The 24,551-nt window shown below is 36.8% G+C and overlaps 2 protein-coding genes across 3 annotated transcripts; one reads left to right on the top strand and one right to left on the bottom strand.

Annotated features, from left to right (window-relative positions):
- The first annotated feature begins 42 nt into the window (after positions 1–42).
- On the top strand, positions 43–9,708 carry LOC140142457 (TP53-regulated inhibitor of apoptosis 1-like). Its single transcript, XM_072164442.1, has 3 exons — positions 43–273; positions 5,815–5,976; positions 7,686–9,708. Exons 2-3 carry the CDS (start codon positions 5,830–5,832, stop codon positions 7,791–7,793), a joined length of 255 nt encoding a protein of 84 aa, XP_072020543.1. The 5' UTR covers positions 43–273; positions 5,815–5,829; the 3' UTR covers positions 7,794–9,708.
- An 8,525-nt stretch (positions 9,709–18,233) lies between these two features.
- On the bottom strand, positions 18,234–24,166 carry LOC140142455 (mitochondrial ubiquitin ligase activator of NFKB 1-like). Of its 2 annotated transcripts, none has more exons than XM_072164439.1 (4): positions 23,968–24,166; positions 22,026–22,145; positions 20,361–20,569; positions 18,234–19,622 (listed from the first exon to the last, which is right to left on the bottom strand). In XM_072164439.1, exons 2-4 carry the CDS (start codon positions 22,122–22,124, stop codon positions 18,905–18,907), a joined length of 1,026 nt encoding a protein of 341 aa, XP_072020540.1. In that variant the 5' UTR covers positions 22,125–22,145; positions 23,968–24,166; the 3' UTR covers positions 18,234–18,904. The 2 variants fall into 2 exon arrangements, with proteins under 2 accessions (XP_072020540.1, XP_072020541.1); XM_072164440.1 differs by having other exon boundaries at positions 24,122–24,142.
- Between the last annotated feature and the right edge of the window lie 385 nt (positions 24,167–24,551).

Here is a 24,551-nt window from a genome sequence, read left to right as displayed (position 1 = left end):
TTCATTAATTAAATAGAGTCGATTTGGTTTCAATACCGGTAGCTCAAAGGTACTATTTTTATGCTCGCTAGCAGCCTCACTTAAAACACGTGGTAAACAGGCATTTGATCAACAACAACTTCCACATTGTTGTTCAGAAGCTTAGCATGAGCCAAAGATCTATAAGTTATACAAGTAGCATTGAAGTTGAGTAAATTCAGATTAACAACAGTTTCATTTGATGTACTGAGTGACAGGAACAGACCGTACGAGTAACACTAGATAAAAATAAAGGTAACTTTTCATTTTTGATAAGCTAAAGTCCTATGTTTATGTTCATAAAATTTTGAAGTTCAATATTTTTAGCTGAAAATTCTCTCATTTGAAAGAGAATCAAATTGCCTAAACAATAAGGGGTCAATCATGTTTCTAGTGCATATACTTTTGAAGTTACAGACAAAAATAGTGTCACCAAATTGCCTAGCACTAGTGTAGTACAAGGAACTTATACGATGTCCTCATTCACAAACTGATACTATCTGTCCATCGTATAAGACTGTCTCCGTACGGCAATGTGGTGAAGGAATATTACACAGTCAAGAATAGGCTCCATCATTTTTTTGTTCTGAACCCTCCCAGTCTCCCAAAACATCAAAACATCAAAAGCGTTGCACTTATACTTACTTCAGGATGCACACAGGATCACTGAAGTGTTACATGGCCAAAATTGAGTTTTCATCACTAATGTCATCTTCAAACCGTATTTTATCTTGTCATTAATAGATTTTAAAGAAATCTTAAAATATGAACCATAAGAAAAGCTATTTAAAAGACCCTTTTTCATTAAAAATTAGTCAAAATGCAAAAGCAAATAAATCATTGTTTTCCGCAATAGATCGCGTTCTCGTAATGCTGTACTGCAAGCACACAGCTAACAAAGACACGCACACATGGTAAACTGGATGGACGAGGTGATTGCTGATTGAGGCGCTGGAGTCGCCAATCGCGATCACTACCGTATTTTATCGTATTGATCTCTTCCAAGGTAGGTAAAGCTTGCACCATTGCATTGCGAAACTGCGGGCCAACAGACCACCACCGGCCCCGTCCCAGAATCAGTAGGCCTACTCGATAAATTTCGCCAAAAAGTGCTGATATAGTGGTATAAATTATAGGTTTTTTTTATATGAACATAATAGTGAATTTTTTGGGGTTTTTTTGTTTTGTTTTTCAAGTTTCATTCTGAACTTGAAAAGATGAAATTTATCTGTAAGAAGTAGTTACCCGTAAGAAGCCCTGTAATGATGGCGCAATCTGGAAGATACGATGAAAACGTGGGCCCTAAATATTTTGCTAGTAGGCTAGACTTAGCCCGTATAGTAGGCTACATCATTAGACTTATTATTTTATGTTTAAAAATTTGTTTTATTTCATTCATTCATTCATTCATTCATTCATTCATTTCATTGTTATTATTTGATTTACCAAGTTGGTAAGAATAGGCCTATAGGCCTATTATATTAGCTTATATTTTATGCAGTCCCAGCCTTGGTTCGGGGGCCTCTGCGGTCGTTCAGTCTCGTCTTAATTTTGAAGACCATAAAAAATAGGCAAGCAGTTACTATACCGGTAGGCCTATATTAGATACCTAAGGCCCTGAATAATGTTTCAAAGTGTTATTAAAACACGGATTTAAGATTCGTTTGACCATTAACGCAATGTCAAAAACGTGGACATTTCAATACATCATATCGACCATCTAGGCATAGGCCTACAACTCTATGTCAAAAATGTCGATATTTGAAATCGGCATAGCGAGCACGCGTTTATGAAAGCATTTTCATGAATGTTTTAATGCTAAATAATAATTTCAAGCGAGAAATATAATCGAAAACGCAAATTCATGCTTTTTTCATAACCCATTTTAACTACATTTCCATTAGTAGGCCTATTAGGTCTACCATATACCATGATTGCGATAAAATCTTTTGGTTTTACAACACTTTTTGCGAATGTTTTGCCCGAATGCCTTTTTATTTGCAATGTTTGTCTGGCTTTCAACTTTCACGTTTATAATGTTTTCTGCATACTTTAAAAGGTAAACTGCTTTAAAGCACTTTTCGTGAATGTTTTCATGCAGTGTTTTAAAACGCTCTTTAGGCCTATATAGCATGATGTCTATATAGCCTAGGCCTACTGCATAAACCACAATCTAATATAAAGCCATAGCCTAAGTGTTCCGTTTTCTACTTTTGAAATTTGGTTTTGTTAGGCTATGTCAATTTCCGTGTCTTTCAGTTTTCTTGTGACCTCTCCGTGTTTTGCCCGTTTAACATTATATAGGCCTACTTTTTGTCCGTTTTACAAGAAGTTTATTCAAGACATAGCCTATTACAACTTTTACCCCACTTTTTACACGTTTATTTGATTGAAAACAACAACAGACACACTTTTTTTTAATTTTTGTTGTTGTATTTTATTCACTTTTTATGCGGTACAAAATATTTTACAACTTTATTGTGGCTTTAGGATAGGCCTATGACTTTTGTACGTGTTTGATATTCCGTAAAAAGTTAAAAATAAAATATAATAACAACAAACAATTACAATAACAAAAACGGAATATTGAGTAATGCGACACATCAGAATCTTTTAAAATTTTACTTTGGATTCCTGTGGTGTAGGCCTAGCTATAACGGGCGTTAAAATGCCTATCTTTGGCGCAGACGGGCGCTGTGGTGCCTCTCAAGCACCAACTAAAAAGAAAAAAGCAACGAGTAGTAACAACATCATGTTTGCGGTTCACCAAAAACGATAAATTAAAAACATTTTTTTTAAAAGCAAAATTATGAAAATAAGTACAAAACAGAAATCGCAATTATCATGATTATGTCACAAATTTTATTCTTCATTTCATAAAACTTCCTGATTATCTGCTAAAATAATTGCTTGTCAGTTTAATATTCTATGCTACTTTTAATGTTCTGATGTCCGCAAATTTTAATACAGAGCATGATATTTTTTTTTTAACGGAACAGGACAAAATTGTGCTTAAATAATTATGGTTTCGTTCGCGGCAACACGACCATGCACTGTGCAACTTATTCACGTAACCTGTCTGTCCATGCGCCTGTAAACTCCTCAAACGCCGCCACATGGCGTCAGCGTCGGCGTTTGCGGCCTTGCCGAAGCTCTGCTGCACCATGGAAACAAGACTGCAGTAAATGAAAATGGCTACTCCATGTGGATAAACATCTGCCGAATGTGCACGGATAATTTTGTCATATTGTATATTTTACCTTCTAAATCACCAAAAAAATACCAATCTGCTGCAGTTGGACGCCCCTTCTCATTTTCTAACTTGACCAAACGTCACAAGTCACCGGATTATATATTTATGGAATAATCTTCAAAAATGGACCTAAAATCCGCTGTATTTTTCTAAAAGTTCACTTTTGACCACTTTTAACCATTTTTGGTCCGCCATAGCGTCTAAATGAAGCATCACTGAGGTAAGTTTTTAAGTCAAACGTTTAGATATGGCCAAAATCTAGATAGTGTTTTTTCATTTTTTTAAATTAGGGCCTAGAACTTTTTTATCACCCATGATTCAAAAATTTGAACCACGGGTCACACGTTTTACTGATTTTTTGCCTATATTTTAAAAACTAAGCAAAATTTCGAAAAAATAAAAGAACACTTTCTAGATTTACTTGTCTAAATTAATAAAATTCATGTTTTACAGTTTTTGATTTTCAAATAATTTTTTATGGATTTTCCCGATTTTCTCGAAAATTGTACTTTTTGACCCAAAACTGACATTTTAAATGGATTTATGAGCTCATTTCCGTTCAAAAAATGTATACTTTTATATACTTTACATAAATAGTTTTCGAGTTATGAGGTGAATAATAATGGATAATTAGTGATCCTGTGTGCCTCCTTAAGACTGTCCCTTTTCATATAACGCAGACAAAGTAGGGCCAACTTGCCTAGAAATGGTCAAATTTTGGCAAGAAATATCTCTGTGTAATCCTATGTAAGTCCCATATCACATCGTTATCGGCGATCGAGGTTTTTTTCTTCTGAAGTTTGGTTGGTACCCACCAGCGTCATGCATGTGACGTGACACGGCTAAAATAAGCGACGGGGAATCGGGGATCGTTAAAACGTCAACAAATTTCAAAACATAGAAAGCAGTAAACTTATTGGCGAGCGGTCCGAATTTTGAGCCATAAGTTTACGTGGTGAACTACTAGCACTGTGAATTCACGTCGCGGTGATGACGTCACACTGACGGCATCTATTTATAGGAAGAATTCAAAACACGGCGACGATAACAGTCACAAGTCTGGTCTTTTACATCCTCAAATGTGCTCAAAATTTACTGAACATGCACCAAATAGGTTTTGTTTAAGTCTCATCTTCATGTGAGGAATGATAGGAAGTGGTATTTATGAGAAAAAGTGGTATTTTATGTGTACCCTGGACCAGCTATGCTCAGGAGTCTCAGACCTTCGTACAGAGAAGGACAGTGGAAATCGTAGTGACGGAGGTGTGAGTACCTCGGGCTACAAATTGCCCAAAATTTTGTGTGTGAAATTGTGACAGCAGGCACATGTACAATGTACACTACTGTATGTGACCCCAGATGACCTCCTATTCTTTACTGTAAGAAAGCTGTTTTGGCGGGTGTTTTGGATGGCCTTGTCTTGATTTACACACAAATTGCTTTTGCGCTTAAACGATCGTCGACTTGGTGGAACATAGATTGCACTATGTGATAGTTTATGCCTGCAGTACCAACATAAGTCAACATCACTTGGTTGTCAAAATTAATTTTTAGTGATTTTTTCCATTGAGCCCTACAGTAAAGCCATTTTTGGACCGTACATGCACATTCCACTTCCCTATGGACGAATAGCACCACCTATAGTGTGTGATGTGAGCCTGCCTACCTATGTTATGTCATGAAGTAACATTATTCTGTCGGTCGGACATCCGGGCATGAACCGGCTGACAATAGCACTGGAGTGAAAACAACATTCGCATTCACTGAACTCTGGAGTGTATCACAAGCTATCACACTATGTCACTATTGTGCCAGGTTTGACTCTCTGCAAATAAAAATATGCGATAAGTCGTTTTCACTCCAATGCATGAATGGATGTGACGTGGCCCAGACCAAGAGAATATATAACTAAACTGTAAATGTAACATTTGCCCCAGACAAACGAGCACCTAGACAACTTTCATGCACATAGTATTAAAAGTTAACACTGCACAGCAATAATTCTGGCAAGGACGCAAACAAGCAGATGTGTTCACTATATGTCACGTCTATGCTGATATCCCTACTACGACTACGTCTACAATAATAACGGGCGCAGCAATCATGCAAATGAGCGAGTCTTTCTTTCTTGATATGTATGCGATATTTCTCCGCACCTAGTACTCCGTCAATCTGTCAAAATCGCCAAGAATACATGGCTAACATACCCTACAAAAACTGCTGTAGTTTTGTCAAACTCAAAATCTTGAATAACTTATAACGCGATGTTAACACAGTACGTAGATGGCATGCGGGCGGTCATGACAAATCAAGAGAACCAACCCAACACATTCTAAGGAGTAGCTCGCATTCAAATTCAAATGAATTTTGAAATCATTAATAGAGTATGACATGAACACAAAATTATCAATTTGCTTTACACCACGGTATTGTAAACACTACATGTAATTAGGCCTATTTTATACTTTTTTTAAATATTTTTAATGTCAACCATATCTGAAAAACTAAATAATATATTATTATTTTTTTTACTTCTACCACAGAATTTTTATAGAACCATGAATAGTATAGGAGAAGAGTGCACAGAATTGAAGAGAGAGTATGATGCATGTTTTAATGCATGGTTCAGTGATAAATTCCTCAAAGGAAAGTACAAAAACGACCCTTGTGCTGGAATCTTCCAGAAATACCAGGCTTGTGTTAAGGTAAGATGATTTAGCTACATCTTGTGTACATGAAATGGTCCAATTAAAAGGATTACATTGTGTGCCTCATATCTTTGCCTTGCACTACGAACTTACACACTATACTGCTGTATCTAAATACTCGACAGCTTTGTAAGGTCAAACTTTTCATTGTGAGGTTACCACGCTTGCTTGGCGGAAGCTGTTTTGTGTGACCTTTATGCTAATTCAGTGACCTGTGTTCACTCACGCTGCCCTGCACTTCCCGCCGTGAATCAAATCATCCTCCAGACACGCTCCATAAGATATGCTAATGCATGGAGTACAAAGAATTACTTTGATCAATACCAGTTAAACAGGTGATTGGTATTGTACTCCATGCATTTGCATGTCTTCTGGAGCGTGTCTGAAAGATGATTTAACTTGACCAGTAAAAATAAAAACATGTTTCTCGTCCGGGTTTAAAAAAGGAGGAAGAGGGCTTGAGGCCCTTTTTATTTTATTGTTCTGGTAGGTACGCCCCCGCTAGTGATCACAGAACCATCCAGAATTGTTTCTTGCATATTAGCAAGGCTATAGAAAACATCTCAACTTCAAAGACATCTTTCTTCAAAAGTTTTGACTGAATTGAAAAAACTGAAAATAAATTTGAAGCGGCCTCAAAAAAGGAAGCGGGAGGGGACGAAAAACATGTTTTATTTTTATTCGGCCTTATGATCTTCCGTGCAGTAGAAACGGGAAAATCCGAAATATTACTCAAATTTGGTCCAACTTTGGCTTAAATGTAACACAAAACTCGAAAATGTAACACGTTAAAACTTGCACAGTGTTATACTGTGTAGTTTTCCGATGATGGAAAAAATCAAAGTATTCATCGAAAAAATCCAAGAAATTGTGAATCTTGCGATGAAATTTATACCTCAAAATGTTTCAGAATTGTCAACTTGCCTAAAAATTCCGATGATTAAAACATGTGCGCTGAAAAATGTCATTATTTTTCTTATCTCTTCACCGATTTTCAAGGTTTAAAAAACTTCGTGTATATTGCCATTTTGTCTAAATGCAAGTAGAAAGTTGTCAGATTCAAAACATCATTCAACCCTCAAAGACCTTTCTAAAATCCCCTTGCCGAACACACGAAGATTAAAAGTTCGGCTGGTCATTCGGCAAACATCGGCAGGATCTCGCCGAGTCCACTGTGATTGGTCCAGCGGCTGGAGCATGCGCGAGTAATTTAACAAGCATTTGGATACAGTAATATTTGTAGTGCCTTGATGGAATGGTGACCCACAAAAACTGTGAATACATAAAATGTGATTGCCTTGGTGCCCTAGCAGGCTTTAGCCACATTTGCCTGGCTGCCTTCAAAAATCCCAAATAAAATAATGCATATAATACTTGTTTAGGGTCAGAAAGTGCACTTATCAATCACATATCACTTATCCCCTGTCAATGATCACTGCTCCCATTGCATTCCAATTGAATTTCCCGTCCTTAGATATGGCCAATTTCATGATGCTATCAAACCAAATAATTTTTAGAGTGAAAGGTATTATATTGCTTTGCTTATGTACTGCCCCTCACATATTTCAGCGTAATATATCAGTTTATCATTTTACAGACTGCATAGAGCTCATTTAAAGCGCTTTCATCTGTAAAAATCTAATAAAACATATCGACTGTGTATTCATGAGTACTTTGACACAATTTTCTTTCTTTTGAATTCACAGCAAGCTATCAGAGATAAAGGTATCAACCTTGACGAGATAGAGAAGCCAGTTTTAGGAACAAGCAATGAGCAGCAAACACCAGCTAATACAACAGGCACATCAGTATAACATCAACTATAGCAAAACTGTGCAATACTTAGTATATAACTTAGACAATATTATATTAGGATATGCTTCAAAACCCAACCACTGTGGCAGAACTGGTGGTTTAACCATGTTCTATAGTCACCAGTTCTCCCAGGGGCTCCCAGGACACCGGCAGTTGGGTTATGAAGTCACCCCTTAATATATTACGAGACTTGTAGTACCTGTACCCATACTCAAGTCTTAATTTCTGGAGAAGGTGTGATAATCTTAATTTGTAATAAATCAATGCATAATATGACATTTTTATAGTATAATTTCATCACAGGGTTGTTTATACATTTGTACCTGTACAATACAATGTGTCATCTGCTGTAAATGTACCCTACTCTTTCAGACCTGATCAACAACAAAAAATGTCAAATAAGATTACAAGAGTGGTAAAAATCAACTTTCTGTGACAACTTCAATGGCTCAAAACTTGCTGAGTTCACACTACAGTCAGTCTACTCTGAAGTACAAAGTACCATCGCGGACGCACACATTGTGCCAACTTTGAAGGCATGCATACCTGCAGCAGAGACGCAGCACTGCGCATTGTTTATGTGCTGTATACGCGTGCGTTGTCACTTGGTACTTCAGAGTGGACAAACTGTAATTGTTTATTTGTTTGATTGTTTTATTTCTTCTTTTGCCTGAGTTACTCATTCAGTGGATGTTTTAAGGTATCCTCTGTTCTTCCATGAGGCCCAACAAGTTGTCATTTGTTGGTGATCATAAAGCATTTGACAACATTGCACAGCTTGAGATACATTGAGCTATTCCATTAGAATTCCACACACCCCCTGACATGACCTTAATCTTCCACACAAGGAGTGTGAATTTTAACTGGGGTTACCCGAGTGGGTGACTCCATTTGAAATCTACACCCCCTGTGTTGGAGATCATGTAGGTCATGTCTTCCATAGGGGGTGTAGAAAGTGTAGATATCAACTGGAATAGCTCATTGAGCATGTTGAGTGCACTCTGATTCATGTCGAGGGTTCGGAACCAGAAAGCTGTAACTCACTATGACCAGCTCTCACAAAATGAGCATAAAGTTGGCTCCTTGCTTTGGTCTTCAAAAATCAATATTTCCTTCACAATGTCTTTTGTTTTCTACTGAATTTTGTCATGATTAATGTACTGTATCTTCTATAGTGCCCTGGCGGCCTTATGCATGCTAATTTTGTGGGAGCAGGTGATTGTGAGTTGAGGCTTTGTGGCTCTTAACCCTCGATGTATTTCCAATATGAAACCACCATGTGGTGTTTTACCTTATGTGAATTACTTCATACTCAGACCTAGAGTGTGTAGTAATAGGAATTATGTATAAATCAAATCTTCCTAAACATGCCAACATTTTATACTAATTTTTGTTAATTGTATGTTTACCTGAGAATTGTGCCAACATTCAAAGATTATCATATCAAAAGCATAATGAATGTTAATTGGAGTGTGATAAAGTGAACGATATTGTAAATAACATAAAGTAATTTTTATACCATCATGTTTGACACTTGAGTGATTTAAGTACCGGTAAGTGATTTTACATGTAAATTGCAACTTGCCTGATTGCGATGTAAGTAAGCGTGTGTTTTGTGATATAAAGTGAAAAAATTGATTGATGGTGTAACACATCTGCAGCTGCATTTATAAACTTCTATTGTTACAGATCTCTCCCTGGTGATACAATAAAAGTATGTTGCATAGTGTAGATTAACAATTAGATAATAAAGGTATTGGTTTTAGCCACTGGAGTGTATCTATCGTCTCATATAACACAGGCGACATCATTTTTTAAAGTAAAACAATGAGGCGAATGATATCGCCCGTGTTATATGAGACGATAGATGCACGAAATATTAATCAAATTAAATTCCTACATTTTACAAGGAACTACCTACATGTAGGGCCAGCCCTCGAATTAAGGGTCTGAAGGGGCATGGCAACTTTTTAGGGCAAGTTGATAATTGTCTTGGATTTTCACTGAAAAAGTTTGTAATATTTCAAGAGGGCATCATGGCAATTTGAGAAGGGCACCAAGGCAATTTCTCAAAAGTGAAGAAAACACACACAAACATAGATAATTGATTTTATGATGAAGGGGCAGGGCTGGGGCACCGACGGCAACTTCATTAGAGGGCACGGCAAGTGACTGCCTTGGATAAAGGACACATTTTGAGGGCATTACGGCAGTGGGGATGGGCACCCACAGCTAACTGCCATGGGTGCCGTGGGTTAATTCGAGGGCTGTGTAGGGCTTGAAATCGATCAGTCCTGTTGTTGCTATGACTACGATTGGTTCAAATAGCGAGTATGTGTATCGCGTTCATGTACACACGCTGACCCATGTGATATTGTGTTATATCACAGGGATAAGAACCAATAAGATTGCAGGAACGTTCTCAAGTGTTTAAGAATTGGCATTATCACCCCCTATAGTGTGTCTCATCTCAAGTTGAGAGTAATGCCTGCTGGATTTTGCAGTGGCAGATTCGGATTGCATGCGCTAATCTAGCCCCGCAGGCAGGGCATAATATAATCGGTATTGGATTGCATTTTGCTACACAATCTAGGCAAATTGCTATGCAATCACACAAACATATACATGTATGTCATTGCTATACATAATTATTGCTATACAAATAAAACTTGCTATGCAAAATTCTGACACTAATATAACTTATGCCCTGCCCGCGGGGCATATCCACACACGACACACATAGAAGGGCAATGACAATGCAGCCGCTTAAAATTGCACTGATTCAAATATGCCAAGCTGCAAAAACCAACATGGCATTACTCGCAACTTGAGGAGACACAATATACCCTAATTAGCATGATTACTCAGATATTACCCTTTGAGAACTTTTACTTATATTTGTTTAAGCACCCCTTTCACTTTGCTTTTTCACATGACATTGGGTCAAAACTCATACTTGAATTGCAGAATAACAATCTGGCATTGCCTGCAACATTTATTACAAAGCTCCTATTTGGTTTGAATCGCAGCATTATTTATGTTGCATGGAAATGTTCTTTGAATATCATTACACAGTGAGTAATAAACATCCTCGTAAAATGACTTACTTAGTGCCAGGAGTGCTATTTAGGTCGAATGCTTGGACAATTTAAAACCATTGAGTGAATGGATTTGGAGAGAGAGAGTAAAGCAGGGTAGATAGGGGAATTAGAATCATGTCATTGGAATGAAGATGGGTGCTTGGAATTGTTTCCATATATTTTTTATAAAACTTTGTACATTGTAGGTAATAACTTTTACCTCTATGTCGTTATTGAGGAAAGGGCAAAGCATATCTTGAAATTTAAAGATCATATTTTTCATTCAGAGATCTACTTGGCATACCACAATATATAGGGTACACAGTTTCCCCCTAAATACTTTTTAAAATAAATCGAAAAATATTTGACGAAATGTAAAGTAGTAAAGAGTTATGTGTAGCCTTATTGTTTTACACATATGAACCAAATTATAGCGTCACACATCATTGCGTTCAGTCACAATGGTTCGTTATGTAAAAAATGTTTTAAACAGTGTTAAAAGTTACATTTGAGTCCATAGGAGTCATCTCTCAAAAAATGCAATAGGCTAGGCCTATTCATGTGTTTGTTAAAGAAATCCAGACTGCTATGGACTCATGTGCAACTTTTAAAACAACCTCTTATCTTACACAAAAAAACCATTTTGACGGAGCTCAATGCATATCTTTTTACAGTTTTACATTTCCTTTTTTTAAATTTATTTTAAAAAGTATTATGGGGGAAGTTTTGGACCCTATACATCATCTGCTAATCTGTGTGTGACATTATGAGTTGAATCAAATAAAAGGTCCCATGTTGGTTTGGTATACATGTATATGCATTACAGTGTTTTTGTCCCATAAAGTATGTAAACTCAAGTCAATATCAGCTACAACATCTATTGTAGTTTGTGTGGTTAAATTATAACTATTCCCGGTATTTTCGTGAAATCATTATACTCTAAAAATATCGAAAAGGTAAAAAAAGGGACAGTTTAAGTTGTTCTTCAACACATTCTCTCTAATTCAGCAAGTACTGATTTGTTACCAGAAGCCAATGAGTGCTGTGAAGTGTTACTAATGAAGTGATATGTGATGTGATGTGATGTGATATGATCAAGCAAAATCAGTCAGAAATCGGATATATTGATTTTCAGATATATCCAAACAAAGACAATAATTTCTTTTGTTGCATAATTGTTTTAGAATCTGTTCATATCTTTGGAACTAAATGTTTAATTTCAATGGGGGTTTCTGCAAAATGTAGCTTTGCAAATGCTTTATACAATCATGTAAAAAAACTGAACATTGAATATGCCCGACTTCAGACTGATTTTGCTTGATCACGCCATATATTTTTGGGGGGTTCCATTTCTTAATCATCTTACATTGTGTGACAGGCACATTCATAAGCTCTCAACTTCGAAATAACTAGTATACACAAAGAAGTACAAGTCATAACATTGTGAATTTGCACATATTACTATAATTTGGTTCACTTCAAGTTCGGAAGTGACGTCAATGCTTTTTCGCGATTGCGCCGCAAGCGTGCTGACAAATCGCTTTTGTGCGCGTGAGTGTACACTTTGCGTGATTAACTTGACACACACGATTCACTGCTAAGGCCAACGAAATATGCACATACGTCACTACCAAACTTGAGGTGAACCAAAGTATAGTTGTACAAAGGAACTGTAATGAATAGTATTCTACGAGTATGCTGTTGTTTGCCTCTGTACTGGTGTAGCAGGTCCCTGTGTGAGTACTTGAGCTCTCATCAGATGTGTCTCCGACTTGGTGTACACCAGTACTGTGATAACCGATGGCGTATTAGTAGAAAATAATAGAACTTTATATGAATTCCTTTTGAGAAAGCCTATCTACTTACTTATTTAAAGGAATTTCTGTACAAAGTATAGAATACCGTAAAACCTCGTCTATAAGCATATAGAGTGCTTTTGATGAAAGCTAAATTAATCCACACGCCATCCATCGACAAAATTATAATATTATGGAGTTTGAGCAAATTAATTACCAATACAAACATATACAAACAAGTACTATTCAGTATTGTAAGACTAATCTATTGTTTTGGCATATTTACGGCTGTCTCATTTTAATTTAGCTTTCATCAAAAACACACTATATGCTTGTAGAAGAGGTTTTACGGTATGTCTATATCTGAACTGGATAATTATTAGCAGTTTTTAAAAAAAACTGTAGTGTTAAAACACTACAGATACAGATGGCCTATTCCTTGGGTTAATGTTTCTTGTTAATAACAAACCAAAGAAAGGTGCAACACAGTTTTGTAAATAAAAGGAAGGACTTTTGTACATGCTGGTATTTCTGAGTGGTATTTTTAAGAGTGTCAAATATTGTGTCCAGTAATGGGGAGATCTTTCTGCACATCGTTATGAATTGGCAAATGGCCGAATCCGGATTAGTCTTTTTGATAAATTCATGTTACACATGAATTATTTTGAATGAGAGAACAAGTGATCAAGCTCTACAATCATGAAATAAAAATAGTTGGCACACTTGTACTAAACAATTGACATGCATGCCTTATCAAAATTGGAAAGGTGAGTGAAACATGCATGCGATATCATATACATTGTATGTGAAGCTCAGACCCCCCCCCCTCCATCTCACCCTTCCCCACTCCCCATCTTTCAATGTTGCATGGGTCTGTTGACAACATGGCTTTGTCCAACATTGAATTGGGAGAACAGGGACAGAGATACGCCAAAAAAACAGGCAAAGTGTGCCAAAATGTTTTCCAAAATGTATCAATTTTTAACGGTGTTCAGCGTGATAATAAGTGAAAGAGGGCGGTATACAGGTTTAGTGCAGTACGCGATACTGGTCAACATTTGCATCACATAATACATTTACATGATATACTTTATTATACGAGGCTGGATTGCGTTGTGTTCTGTTTTATACCACTGATTTATTGCCATTGTTTTTACCTCTTAACAAAAGAAAAACATTCTACCAGGGTTCGAACCCACAACCTTTGGATTAACAGTCAGGAGGCTACACCGCTAAGCTATGAGTCGGTCTGCCAGAAATGCATTTGTTCATCATACTTACTGATTATGAAATAAAGCGCATACACACAATATACTATTACTTTTCTATTACATATATGACACGATCTGGTCCATGGGGGCCAAAGGCGGCAAATTTGAAATTGAGATAAAGGCAAAAATATGGAGTAAAAAACAATAAAATACATAAGAAAATACACACCACAAAGCTTCAGAACTTTATAACCAAGTATGCTAGACCTTTGGTGTTTTCAGTATGTGACTGATAGCCTAATGTTTGTAGGTAATAATTACAGTAACTCAATTTTTAAAAATGCCTCTTTTGGCCCTCATGGAGCAGATCACATCACATAAATAATCTCCGATCAATAATGAACCTTGCCTCCGACTATGCGGTTCCTATGCAAATGTTTATAAAAAATATTGTGTGCAGTGCAGTCAATGCTGATCACCATTAAAATCATTGATATACTGCCCTCTTGTTGAGCTAAGACTTAAAATGTGTGAATTATGACTTTATGCCAAAATTGCTGTTTACCTGACAAACACAACAAATTTGGTTGATTCCATTTAGGTGTAAGTTGGCACACATGTAAACATTACAAATGTGCCAAAAAATCAGGTTTGAAAAAATTAACCAATTTCATATTATCTTCTTGAGCATTATGGCTTAACGATTCTGAGCATTGATTGAAAAAAACACAAGTCTACTATAATTAAGAGATAACACATTCACAACATAAAAAACAAAATATCTTGTATCATGTTTGTTATCATGGAAGAATTTATTGAAACCACAATTTCAAACTTGCACTAGTAAAACACATGAATCAAATGTTATTATTATCAACATGGTCATCAAAATATTACATTCAACAACCTGAGGGAAGGGGGTCACTTGACCGCTTTTGAAGTAACAAGGGTGTGCGGACAGTGTATCAAAGCTGGGGGTAACAATGATGACGATAGAGTAATTTTTTGGCCCCTTAATTCATGACCATAAGATGATGCCAGTGTAAATGCCCACAATTTGCATTTCAAAATTTGCCAGTTCCAAATACAACTTTCAAAATGCAGTACAAAATTGTGATATACTTAAACAATAGACATCTATTGTACCAGAGACTCCCATTTTCAAACAAAGTTAGTTCTCATCTGTGTTCATGCTTTTTCTTACAGTACACAATTTTAAGCCTAATTTGTAGAACGTCTTGTGTGAAAAAAGAAGTTAAAATAATTTTCAACAAAAGACCACAGGATTCCACTACCCAACACTAGGTCTGAAGAATGAAAACCATAGGGGTCAATCAAATATAAAAATGGGCAATGCATCCATGTTAATAAAACATGAAAAAGTAGTAAAGTTTTACTTGGATACAAGCTTTTCCCAAAATATTTAGGCTGTCGGCACATTTGCGTTGGGTCCCCAATGATGGGTACTACATACCTCAAGCCCAATAAAGTATAAATATAAACTACTAAAATGCTAAGGCTTTAAAAATAAACTATAGATAACAGATCATAACACTGTGTATACTATAAACAAAATATAATTTTACATGGTAGTACTTTAATAATTTTAACATAAGGTAACACTGGATTACAGGAACAATAAAAGAAGTTATCAATTTTTGGAAATGTTTATTTGTTAGCATGTCACACACACTAGCTCGCTTCAACGCATTGGCTGTTTATGTTTTGGCCGTTCCATCTTGTACCCTCTGACATAAAGGGGATGTTTACTATTTTACTAATTGGGCTATTCCAGTGGAGATCCTTACACCCCCTATATAAGACATGACCTTGATCTTCAACACAGGGGTTGTGAATTTCAAATGGGGCTACCTGAATGGATGAGACTCCATTTGGAATCTACACTCCCTGTCAGTGTGGAAGATTAGCGTAATGTCTTCCATAGGGGGTGTATGGATTTCAATTGATATGCCCATTGGAAAAATTACAAACACATGCCATAACATTAATAACTGTTTGTAAAACCATTCCAAAAGTTCGGATTTTTTATTATGGGAATCGACTTCTAATAATTACATAAGAAAAGGCGAATTTGAATTTGCAATGCAGAGAAATGGAATGAAATTAAAAGGCTCAGTTCAAACCAATTGGGATTTCAAGAGGGTGTCCGTTTTGACGGAGGTGTGAATTGAAATATATGTGCAATAGATGGAACAACCCCAATGGAGAGAATCAATGCTGACATACTAATATACAGAGTGTATCAAAATGATTGGTACTCACCAGTTTCCATGTTCATTTAATAGTCTGCTTCTTCCAAATGCAACATTTGACCCTCAAAATGACAAGTTACTTTGTATGACCTTTTATAGCATTAATCTACAATTGAAGGGGTCTTACGTTGCATTTTGATGCAGCAGTCTTGTTCATATTCACTGGAAATCTTTGGGTATCAATATTTTGATACAGTCTGTAGCAGTAAGAATGTCCTTTAGGGCATAGACATAGCACTGATGGCAGAGGCAGAACACTGATTGCAGTATTGAAAACAAAACTGATGACAAATGAGATGCATCAATGGGCTATTCCAATTATAATCCTCACAACCCCTATGGAAGATAAGAGCTGAATCTTTTACACAGGGAGTGTGAATTTCAAATTAGGGCTACCTGAATGACTCTTATTTGAAATCTACACACCTGTGTGGGAGATTAAGGTCATGTTTTCCATAAGGGTGTATAAATTTCAACTGGAATAACCAGGGGTGTGAGTGACCACAGATAAAAAAATCTGAAAAAATCTGAAAAAGTCTGAAATTTGGCAAGCTCCTATACTTTTGTACAGAGAAAGTGTAGAAAAAGAGATAAATATCAAGATCAAAAAATCTGAATTCAGATATTAATCTGAACTCTCACATCCCTGAATAACCCAAATGTCTCATCACTTGTCTACCTACCAGTCATTTTGTCAAAACTAATGCCTCAGGCCATGGAAACATAATGATTTGGTTTGGCTTTCCTGACCAATCATACAATGTAGCTCAGCAACTATTGCAGGAACTAGTGACATTCAAGTTTCACGTAAGTTGCAATGCTATCACTCAAAATAAATTACTGAATAAAATACTTTTGTGACCAACCGACCCTACTTTTCAAGCGGCATGCAAAACAATGCAAACTGAATCAAACCATCATTTTCAACAGCCTGAAGTTGGCTTACCCATTCTGCCCTCCCAAGGCAAATGGGCATAACTGAGACTTTAGTCAAAATTGATTTATAAAATTGATACAGGTATGTATCTAAATGTACACCCATAATATCTAAAATATCCCTATTTTAAATCCAAAACCATAATATAACTCTTCTGATATTGGTTTGTGTATAAGTCTATGGGCCCAATTAACAATTTGTGTCCACTGTCCATTACCTCAAAAAGATCTGCTAGACTGCTAATTATGCCCTTTTGCCATGAGGTTGGCAGCATTGTCATAATTAAACATATTCAATAAACATTTCCACAAATAGTAAACACAATTAACTAAAATAAAATATTTAGGCACATTTGGATTGTTTAAAGTCATAAAGTATGATCTTATAATTAATGAAATTTGTACACAATTTTCAAACATGATTTTTGGCACATTTGTGATGTTTTCAGTCCCAACTTCACCTGAATAGAATTAGCCAAATTGGTTGTGTTTGTCAGGTCAACATAGCCATTTTTACATACAAAAGTAAAGCAAAGAACTGCCTGGATGTCAGTGAGGTTTCTTTCACATTAATTTGTTATTTTGGCTTAAAATGGACAGAAACCTTTCCTGCCAGTTATTACTAATTAACAGCATTTTAAGTAAAGAATAACCAAATTAAAATAGGATGGAAATCATACATTATGACTTTAATTGAGTTTAAAGGGCTTAGTTATTGCCTTGAAATGTTGTTAAGCTATCAAGGCTCCTCTCCCTTTTCCCCTCACTGACCATGACCCATCCACTAACTATTACCCTCTCCCATCCAAAATACAAGAGAAAAATTCCAGTAATTGTAATTTCAACCCAAACCACGTCACACAGTAGCGAGTAATGTGCAATTGATGCCTACATGTACCTAATGTCAGGGATGTAAATGGACAACATATCTATTTCCTGAAAAGCAGTCTGGTCTTTGGACAGGTGGCCTAGGGTGTGCAGTGTTGAACATTTAGGGGGTTTGTCTTGGGAATAGGCTGTATGGTATCTCCTCCTCCTCCTAAAAAATATTTTGGCTCTTTGTATGATGAAATATCATCATCCAATTCCGGAAATGTGGAAAAATGATTTTTTTTTTTAATTTCCGGAATATTTTTTGTTTTTTGGCCCAATTTCCAGAATTCCGGCTATTTCCGGAAGATTTACATCCCTGTAATGCTCCTTCTTGACCCAGAAACAATGTTTCTGCACACACACAAAAACACCAATTCAGCTCAGTTATGATGACATGATTGTCACTGCACTTGCTATGATTACTTATGAAGATCATTTTGTTCTACTCTGGGGTACGTACATGAGAATACATTTTTGTTGTTTCCAATGGCCTTTTGTCTCAGGTTAGAGAGGTGCTGTCATTGTTTTCCCTTTGATATGATTTTCTGATAAAACACAATAAGCACCACAACACATAAACTTTTTTCCCAATGATCAAGGTTTTTTAGATGTGAATTACCATTTAGATGGCCGTTGCCCAACATGCTTGACAAGAACACTCATTAGTGAAATCATATTATTTGTAGTTACATTCACAAGTTTGTGCCCCCCCCCCCAGGTTCCGAAAATCTGGCTATGCCGATTGGAATATCATTTATCAACTTAATACTACAAAGTTATTGCATCAAAACGAAATGCTACGTCAAAGGTGGGTGGTCCTATTGGGTTATTCCAGTTGAAATACATACAACCCCTATGGAAGATATGACCTTAATCTACTCCACAGGGAGTGTGAATTTCAAACAGGGTCAATCAGGTCACCCACCTATAACTACCGAAACCTATGCATGATACAAAGGAACTGTCCTAGCGATTCTTTGTCTGCATATCGGGCACTGTGGAGGCTGCAAATCTTTCACACACCTAGAACACACACATACATGACCGCAGTTCAGTAGCACACAGTCCCTGCGATTTGTTAAACACACTGCGCATACATCTACATCTTCTGACGGTGAACCTGTGCTGCCCTGTATACCCCTTCCTTCTCTCACCCTTTGTAGATAGTCTTCATAGTCCCTTTGCTCTGTGTATTTCTGGTATCGTTTGCGCAGCCAATATAGAAAGATAACTATGGTTACAGAACCAAAGATGATTGAGAGCACTTTCCAGGTTTTGACGCTTGATTGCAAGTCTTTCAGTAGTCCAGCCATGTTAGAAGTTGTCAGAATATATTCTCGTCCATTAGATGGCGGCCCTAAAACAACCGATTCATTTGCTAGGCTCAGCTCCCCAATGCCTAACACAGTTCTTCCTTCTGGTAACATTTTCTCAATCTCCTGGAAGCCCTTTGTTTTCTCTCCAGTTGCCCAATTGAGTAAATTCTCTCCCCACGAAGCATTGGTTTGATGGAATTTATCATAGATGGTTTCTAGAGTTAAATGTGCAGCTTCTAAGGGATCTTCAACTTTGACACATGGAGAGCTGACATTGGTGAATGGAGAAAGGAAGAATGGTACAGTCTTTACAGTGTCTCGTATTGATCTTGTTGTGTCATGCCTGCAATGAAAACAACAAATCCTTTCTGTCAGGATAACATTTGTAACCAAAAATAAATTATATAAACCTACCAATATTGGTCATTCTTAAATCTTTTTCAAAACTTTTGGAAACAGCTGGCTGTATTTCATACAAAAAAGTGTATGTTTTACACTAAAAGGTCTAAAAAAGTGAAAAAGGCAAATTTTCCAAACAGGGGGAGATTAATGTTTCATTCTTTATTTTGACATGAAAGGCCCAGAATCAGCAACTTGCAGTTGCTGTTCTTCCCTTGGGCACCTGTTACAAAAAATTAAAAGGAAACTACAGTGGAAACCTATCATAATTTGTGTTAAACCAATGACATAGAACCAAAGAGTAGCCACTCCGCCATGTCTGTGAAACATATATGTGTGGCTGGGACTCCAAAAATTACCTGACTTTCACTTTAAACCAAATTTGATGAAAAACATATTCAAAATTATACCAATTTGCTTTTCCTAAAACACAATGGAAAAATGTGCACTTTTTTGAATTTTTTTTGAAAAAACACCCTTTTCTTGAAGACCATCAATAAATCAAAATGGCTGAAAATGGCTGAAAATGTTTAAATTAAGTGGCTAAAAATGCATCCTCAATCTGCCGCACATGCCTGTACCCTCATTTCCGCTAAGAATCCCCGCTCCCAAATATGGAATCAAGAACATCTCAGCTTTATGTTCATTTTGTGAGAGTAGGTCACAGACACATTTCACCTACCATAGTCTAGTAGCTTTGCTCCATTCTGTTTTATGCTCCCTGCATACCAAGGATTGAATGACACCCACAGCGCCTAACACATAGTCACTCCTGATTGCTGGACCATCGGCATACACTTTTCCTTCTACTATTGCATAGGGTATACTCTTGCTGGGTGCTTCATCGATTATTACCTTCAAGTCATTGTTGATTTCCAACAACGGTGCATCCTAGAGGCACAAGACAAAAACACACAAAACTGAAAGTTATTATACACACAAAACTGCTGTTTAAAACAAAGCTAAATAAAAGCTAAAAGATAAATTTAGTCAGTGCCAATATATTACATGAGCACTTCAGGGACTGTCTTTTGGAATTTTCAGGAGAGCATTAAACAGCTCTTCTGCAGTCTTCAAGGTGAGCTGTTTAGAGCATTTACAATAGAATGTAAGGAGAGAATGATCAAGTGAGGAGAGCTAAAAATTACTCTCATATCAGATTTAAGGAGAGTAATGGAGAGTGATTGCTCTCGCTCTCCTCAAAAGGCAGTCTCTGGCACTTTACATTGCACTTTACAGATACACCTTCAAAGGTAATCATGCGTGTATTTGGGGGGGGCTTTTGGGGCGCCAGCCCCCCGGGGTAAAAGCAGGGGCAGCCAAAATGAAGGGGCGGCGGAAGAAGAAGGGGTGGCAAAAACAGGGGCGGCAAAAACGAAGGGGGCGGCAAAATGAATTAGTAAATAAAAAAGGGCGGAAAAAATTTGATAAAGCATAACATTTTTGAAAAAATGGTACTATTTTTTGTTCTTCACTTTTTCAAACGACCGAGAAAAAATTGGGTCAACCTTTTCGGGCTGTTGAGGAAGGGCGGCAAAAAATTGAATTTTCTTCAGCCCCCGGGTTAGGGCGACCACGGCACGCCACTGGTAATGTAGCATCATTCTGGGATGTATTAATACTCTACAGGCGAATAATACTAATCAGACAAAATAACCATCACAACCAGGATCAGCTCCCAGGACAATACACGGTTAAGTCTATATCCGCTTGCTAGCATGTTTTATATAAGGTGTGACTCGTCCAGTAGTCTGAAACTTGTAGATTACCCAGAGAAAATGAGAGGAAAGTTGTATATTTTTATTTTTGAGTTCTGGGCTTCTGGTCAGATTCATAATCTCTTGATCATTTTAAGCTTTTGATATTTAGCTTGCCAGGGTTGTTCGCTCACTCAGTGTTCAAAGACAATATTTCAAAGAAGAATTCTTTAAATTCCTGGCATGTTCAAGGAGCCACATTTCCTTTTCTTCCCTGATGATTTTCTGCTCATTTTGTGGGAACAGATCTTGAAAGAAGAATTCTTTAAATTCCTGGCATGTTCAAGGAGCCACATTTCCTTTTCTTCCCTGATGATTTTCTGCTCATTTTGTGGGAACAGATCTTGACGCAAATTGATCCAATCAGGCAAATGTGAAATTGAGAAGCAAGCCAATGAAATCCATGGACATTTTAGGAATGTTTGATACAGGCTATTTTTCTGTATCTTTCAATAAAGGCCGTCAAGTTGCTATTGGCTTTCAAATCCTTACTTTGGTAAGGGTCCAAATTCAGTCCATGAATATTTTAGCTCATTTCACAACCTGCTTCAATGCTATAAGTCCATACTTGTGAGTAATATTGGGCATACCTTGACATCTGAAAGAATTTTAGCTTTCCTCTTCCAGAGATAAGAAAACACCCCAGTAACTGCAGCTCCTCCCGCTAGGCATATGTACTCAGCTGCCATGACGGCTTCCCTGTCAAGAACCTGTGCAAACGAAGGTAAACGTCTAATGGTTAACACTAAACACATTTTGATCATGTTTTGCCCAATTTATATAACAGTTTACTTTCAGCACTAGCGTACTAGCATTGGTCATCATATTGGGGACACCAACCATGTTTGGGGGCACCAGGCCTGATGGGGTGGGACACTAGCAATTTTTTGGCAATTTTCCTACATGGGATTTTCTACATTTTCAGGTCAGCCCGTGCCCCAATGATGCTACAGTGGCTACACCACTGATTACTTAGTATTAATGCTTGCAAATACGACTATACTCGGGAGGGAAAACTTCTAAGAGGACTGTACTTATTGGAAGAAGAAGAAGAAGAGAACTGCAAACAGATTGGTCATCCTCCAGAAGGCCAGGTAGGACCTCCTGGCTCTGCCGGTGGAACGCTTGACGACCCAAACTTGCGTCAATCACGACATACCACATAATCACCCCAAATCATATCAAATTATAACCAGCAATAAGAACTGCCACAAATACTCATTTCTACCAAAGACTGTAAGGCAAATGGAAGTCGATTCCTAGTTACCCGCTCAAAACCAATTACTGGCCAAATATTTCATTATTTTGAATAAAATGCTGATTTCTAACAAACTTTAACATACCAATAAATAATTGTGGTTTTAAATACCAGTATATCATAAATCTCTTTCTGTTGATTTTCAGAGATTTTCTTTGCAGTAGGAGCATGGTATATCATCCGTATATGGTTAACAAGTAGACCGCCTTAAACATGTGTCCGCAATCTAGTGTCCGCAGGGGCGAAATGGAACAGCCAAATAACTGCAAAAGCACCCAATGGGAAGAGAAGATCTAAAGTGATGTCATGCCAACAGACAGAATCGGTCCTCATTTTTACCATGATTATGATCGGCTGGGACTTTGTAGGTATGAGTGGCAAACCTTAGTTAACACATTTGCTAGTCATGTCAGCCAAATTGGCCTAAACTGGGCCCAAACACAATACATATACATAGAAAAAAATTAAAAGAAAAGATTGGTCAAGGAAACCTACATAAATATGTTGTCTATACTTCACTTGACCCAAATATATGATTTTTTTTGGTGATGAGACAATTGCACATGGAATTTTAGAGGGATTTTGACAGCAGTTCCACATAAAAAATCTGCAGTATCAATCATGAGACTATGATAATTGATATGGCTTTGCTGTTTTGTTTTTTTAATTGATGCATTAATTATATTGGCTGAATATTTTTGATGAAAGTCAATCTTTGACAAGACTTCACTCACAAGATGTAACTTTGCTACGGAAAGTGACAAAACGGTTTTCAGTTTTGGCTTTCTTTACTCAAACAAGGACTTCAATTTGATATATAAATGATGCAGTTTGATTGCACATTTAAATTCACCTTTCATACCTAGACTTTGGCTGTTTGTGGTGAGGTTAGTCTGTATTTCTATGGATGAAGCAATGGATGCAGTCATGCCGACCGATGACATCAGGACATTGCATGATTGCAGATTGAATTGACAATGTCCATGATGTCACAGTGTCAGTGTCAGCAAAGATATCGCGAAATTTGAATTTCGATCTGGTGCACCAGAACGAAATTACACCGTATTGTCTAGACTATCATTCCCGGAGTGCACGTGTAATAATACACATAAATCATGCATAACTCGCATAAGCGCCAAATCGGAATCAACTGAAATTTTGGGAATATGCTTTTTTCGTGGATATGTACTGAAAAATGTCATAAAAAGAGGATGCTAGGATCACGAAATACTCCTTTAATTTAATAAATATAACTTTAAAAAAATTAAGCTTACCTTATTTTTTTATTTTATGTTCCTGTCTCAGACTCAATATACTACTCTAAACGTAACTCGAGATCAACCTGCAAAAATAGCTTCATACAATTTATCAAACAGTTGTAAAAAGCTACGGAAATTACCAAATTAAAACAATGAAACTACTCCCTACTTTTACGTGCACACGCCGGGTTTTTCCGGTGACCAAGCAGAACGGACGATCTTAAAGTTGTCCACTATATTGTTCCCTTTCACAGTTTGTGAAACAACTAAAAAAACACGAACATTAACATAAGTATCTATTCAAAACTATGTACAAATGAGTATTATCATGCTTCACGTACTAATAAATTGTAAAAGTATGATATTTTTCGTTTAAAACAAAATAATGTATATTAAATTTATTACCTGTTGTGGTCAATTTCAGAGATTGATCTTTCTGATTTGCACTTTGTCCATATGATGACGTCATCAAATATTAACAGCGTGTCGTACATTTTCATAATTGATTGAAGCGTTCTTTCTCATCTTTCAATCCTCAGGCCTCAATCTTAATCTTAAATTATAGTAAATAAAAATATCTCAAATTCATTTGAAACCGC

The sequence above is a fragment of the Amphiura filiformis genome, chromosome 20 (assembly GCF_039555335.1).
Source record: "Amphiura filiformis chromosome 20, Afil_fr2py, whole genome shotgun sequence".
Lineage (NCBI taxonomy): Eukaryota > Metazoa > Echinodermata > Ophiuroidea > Amphilepidida > Amphiuridae > Amphiura > Amphiura filiformis.
The sequence above is the reverse complement of the archived record's forward strand: the minus strand, read 5'-3'. Positions and strand labels throughout refer to the sequence as shown.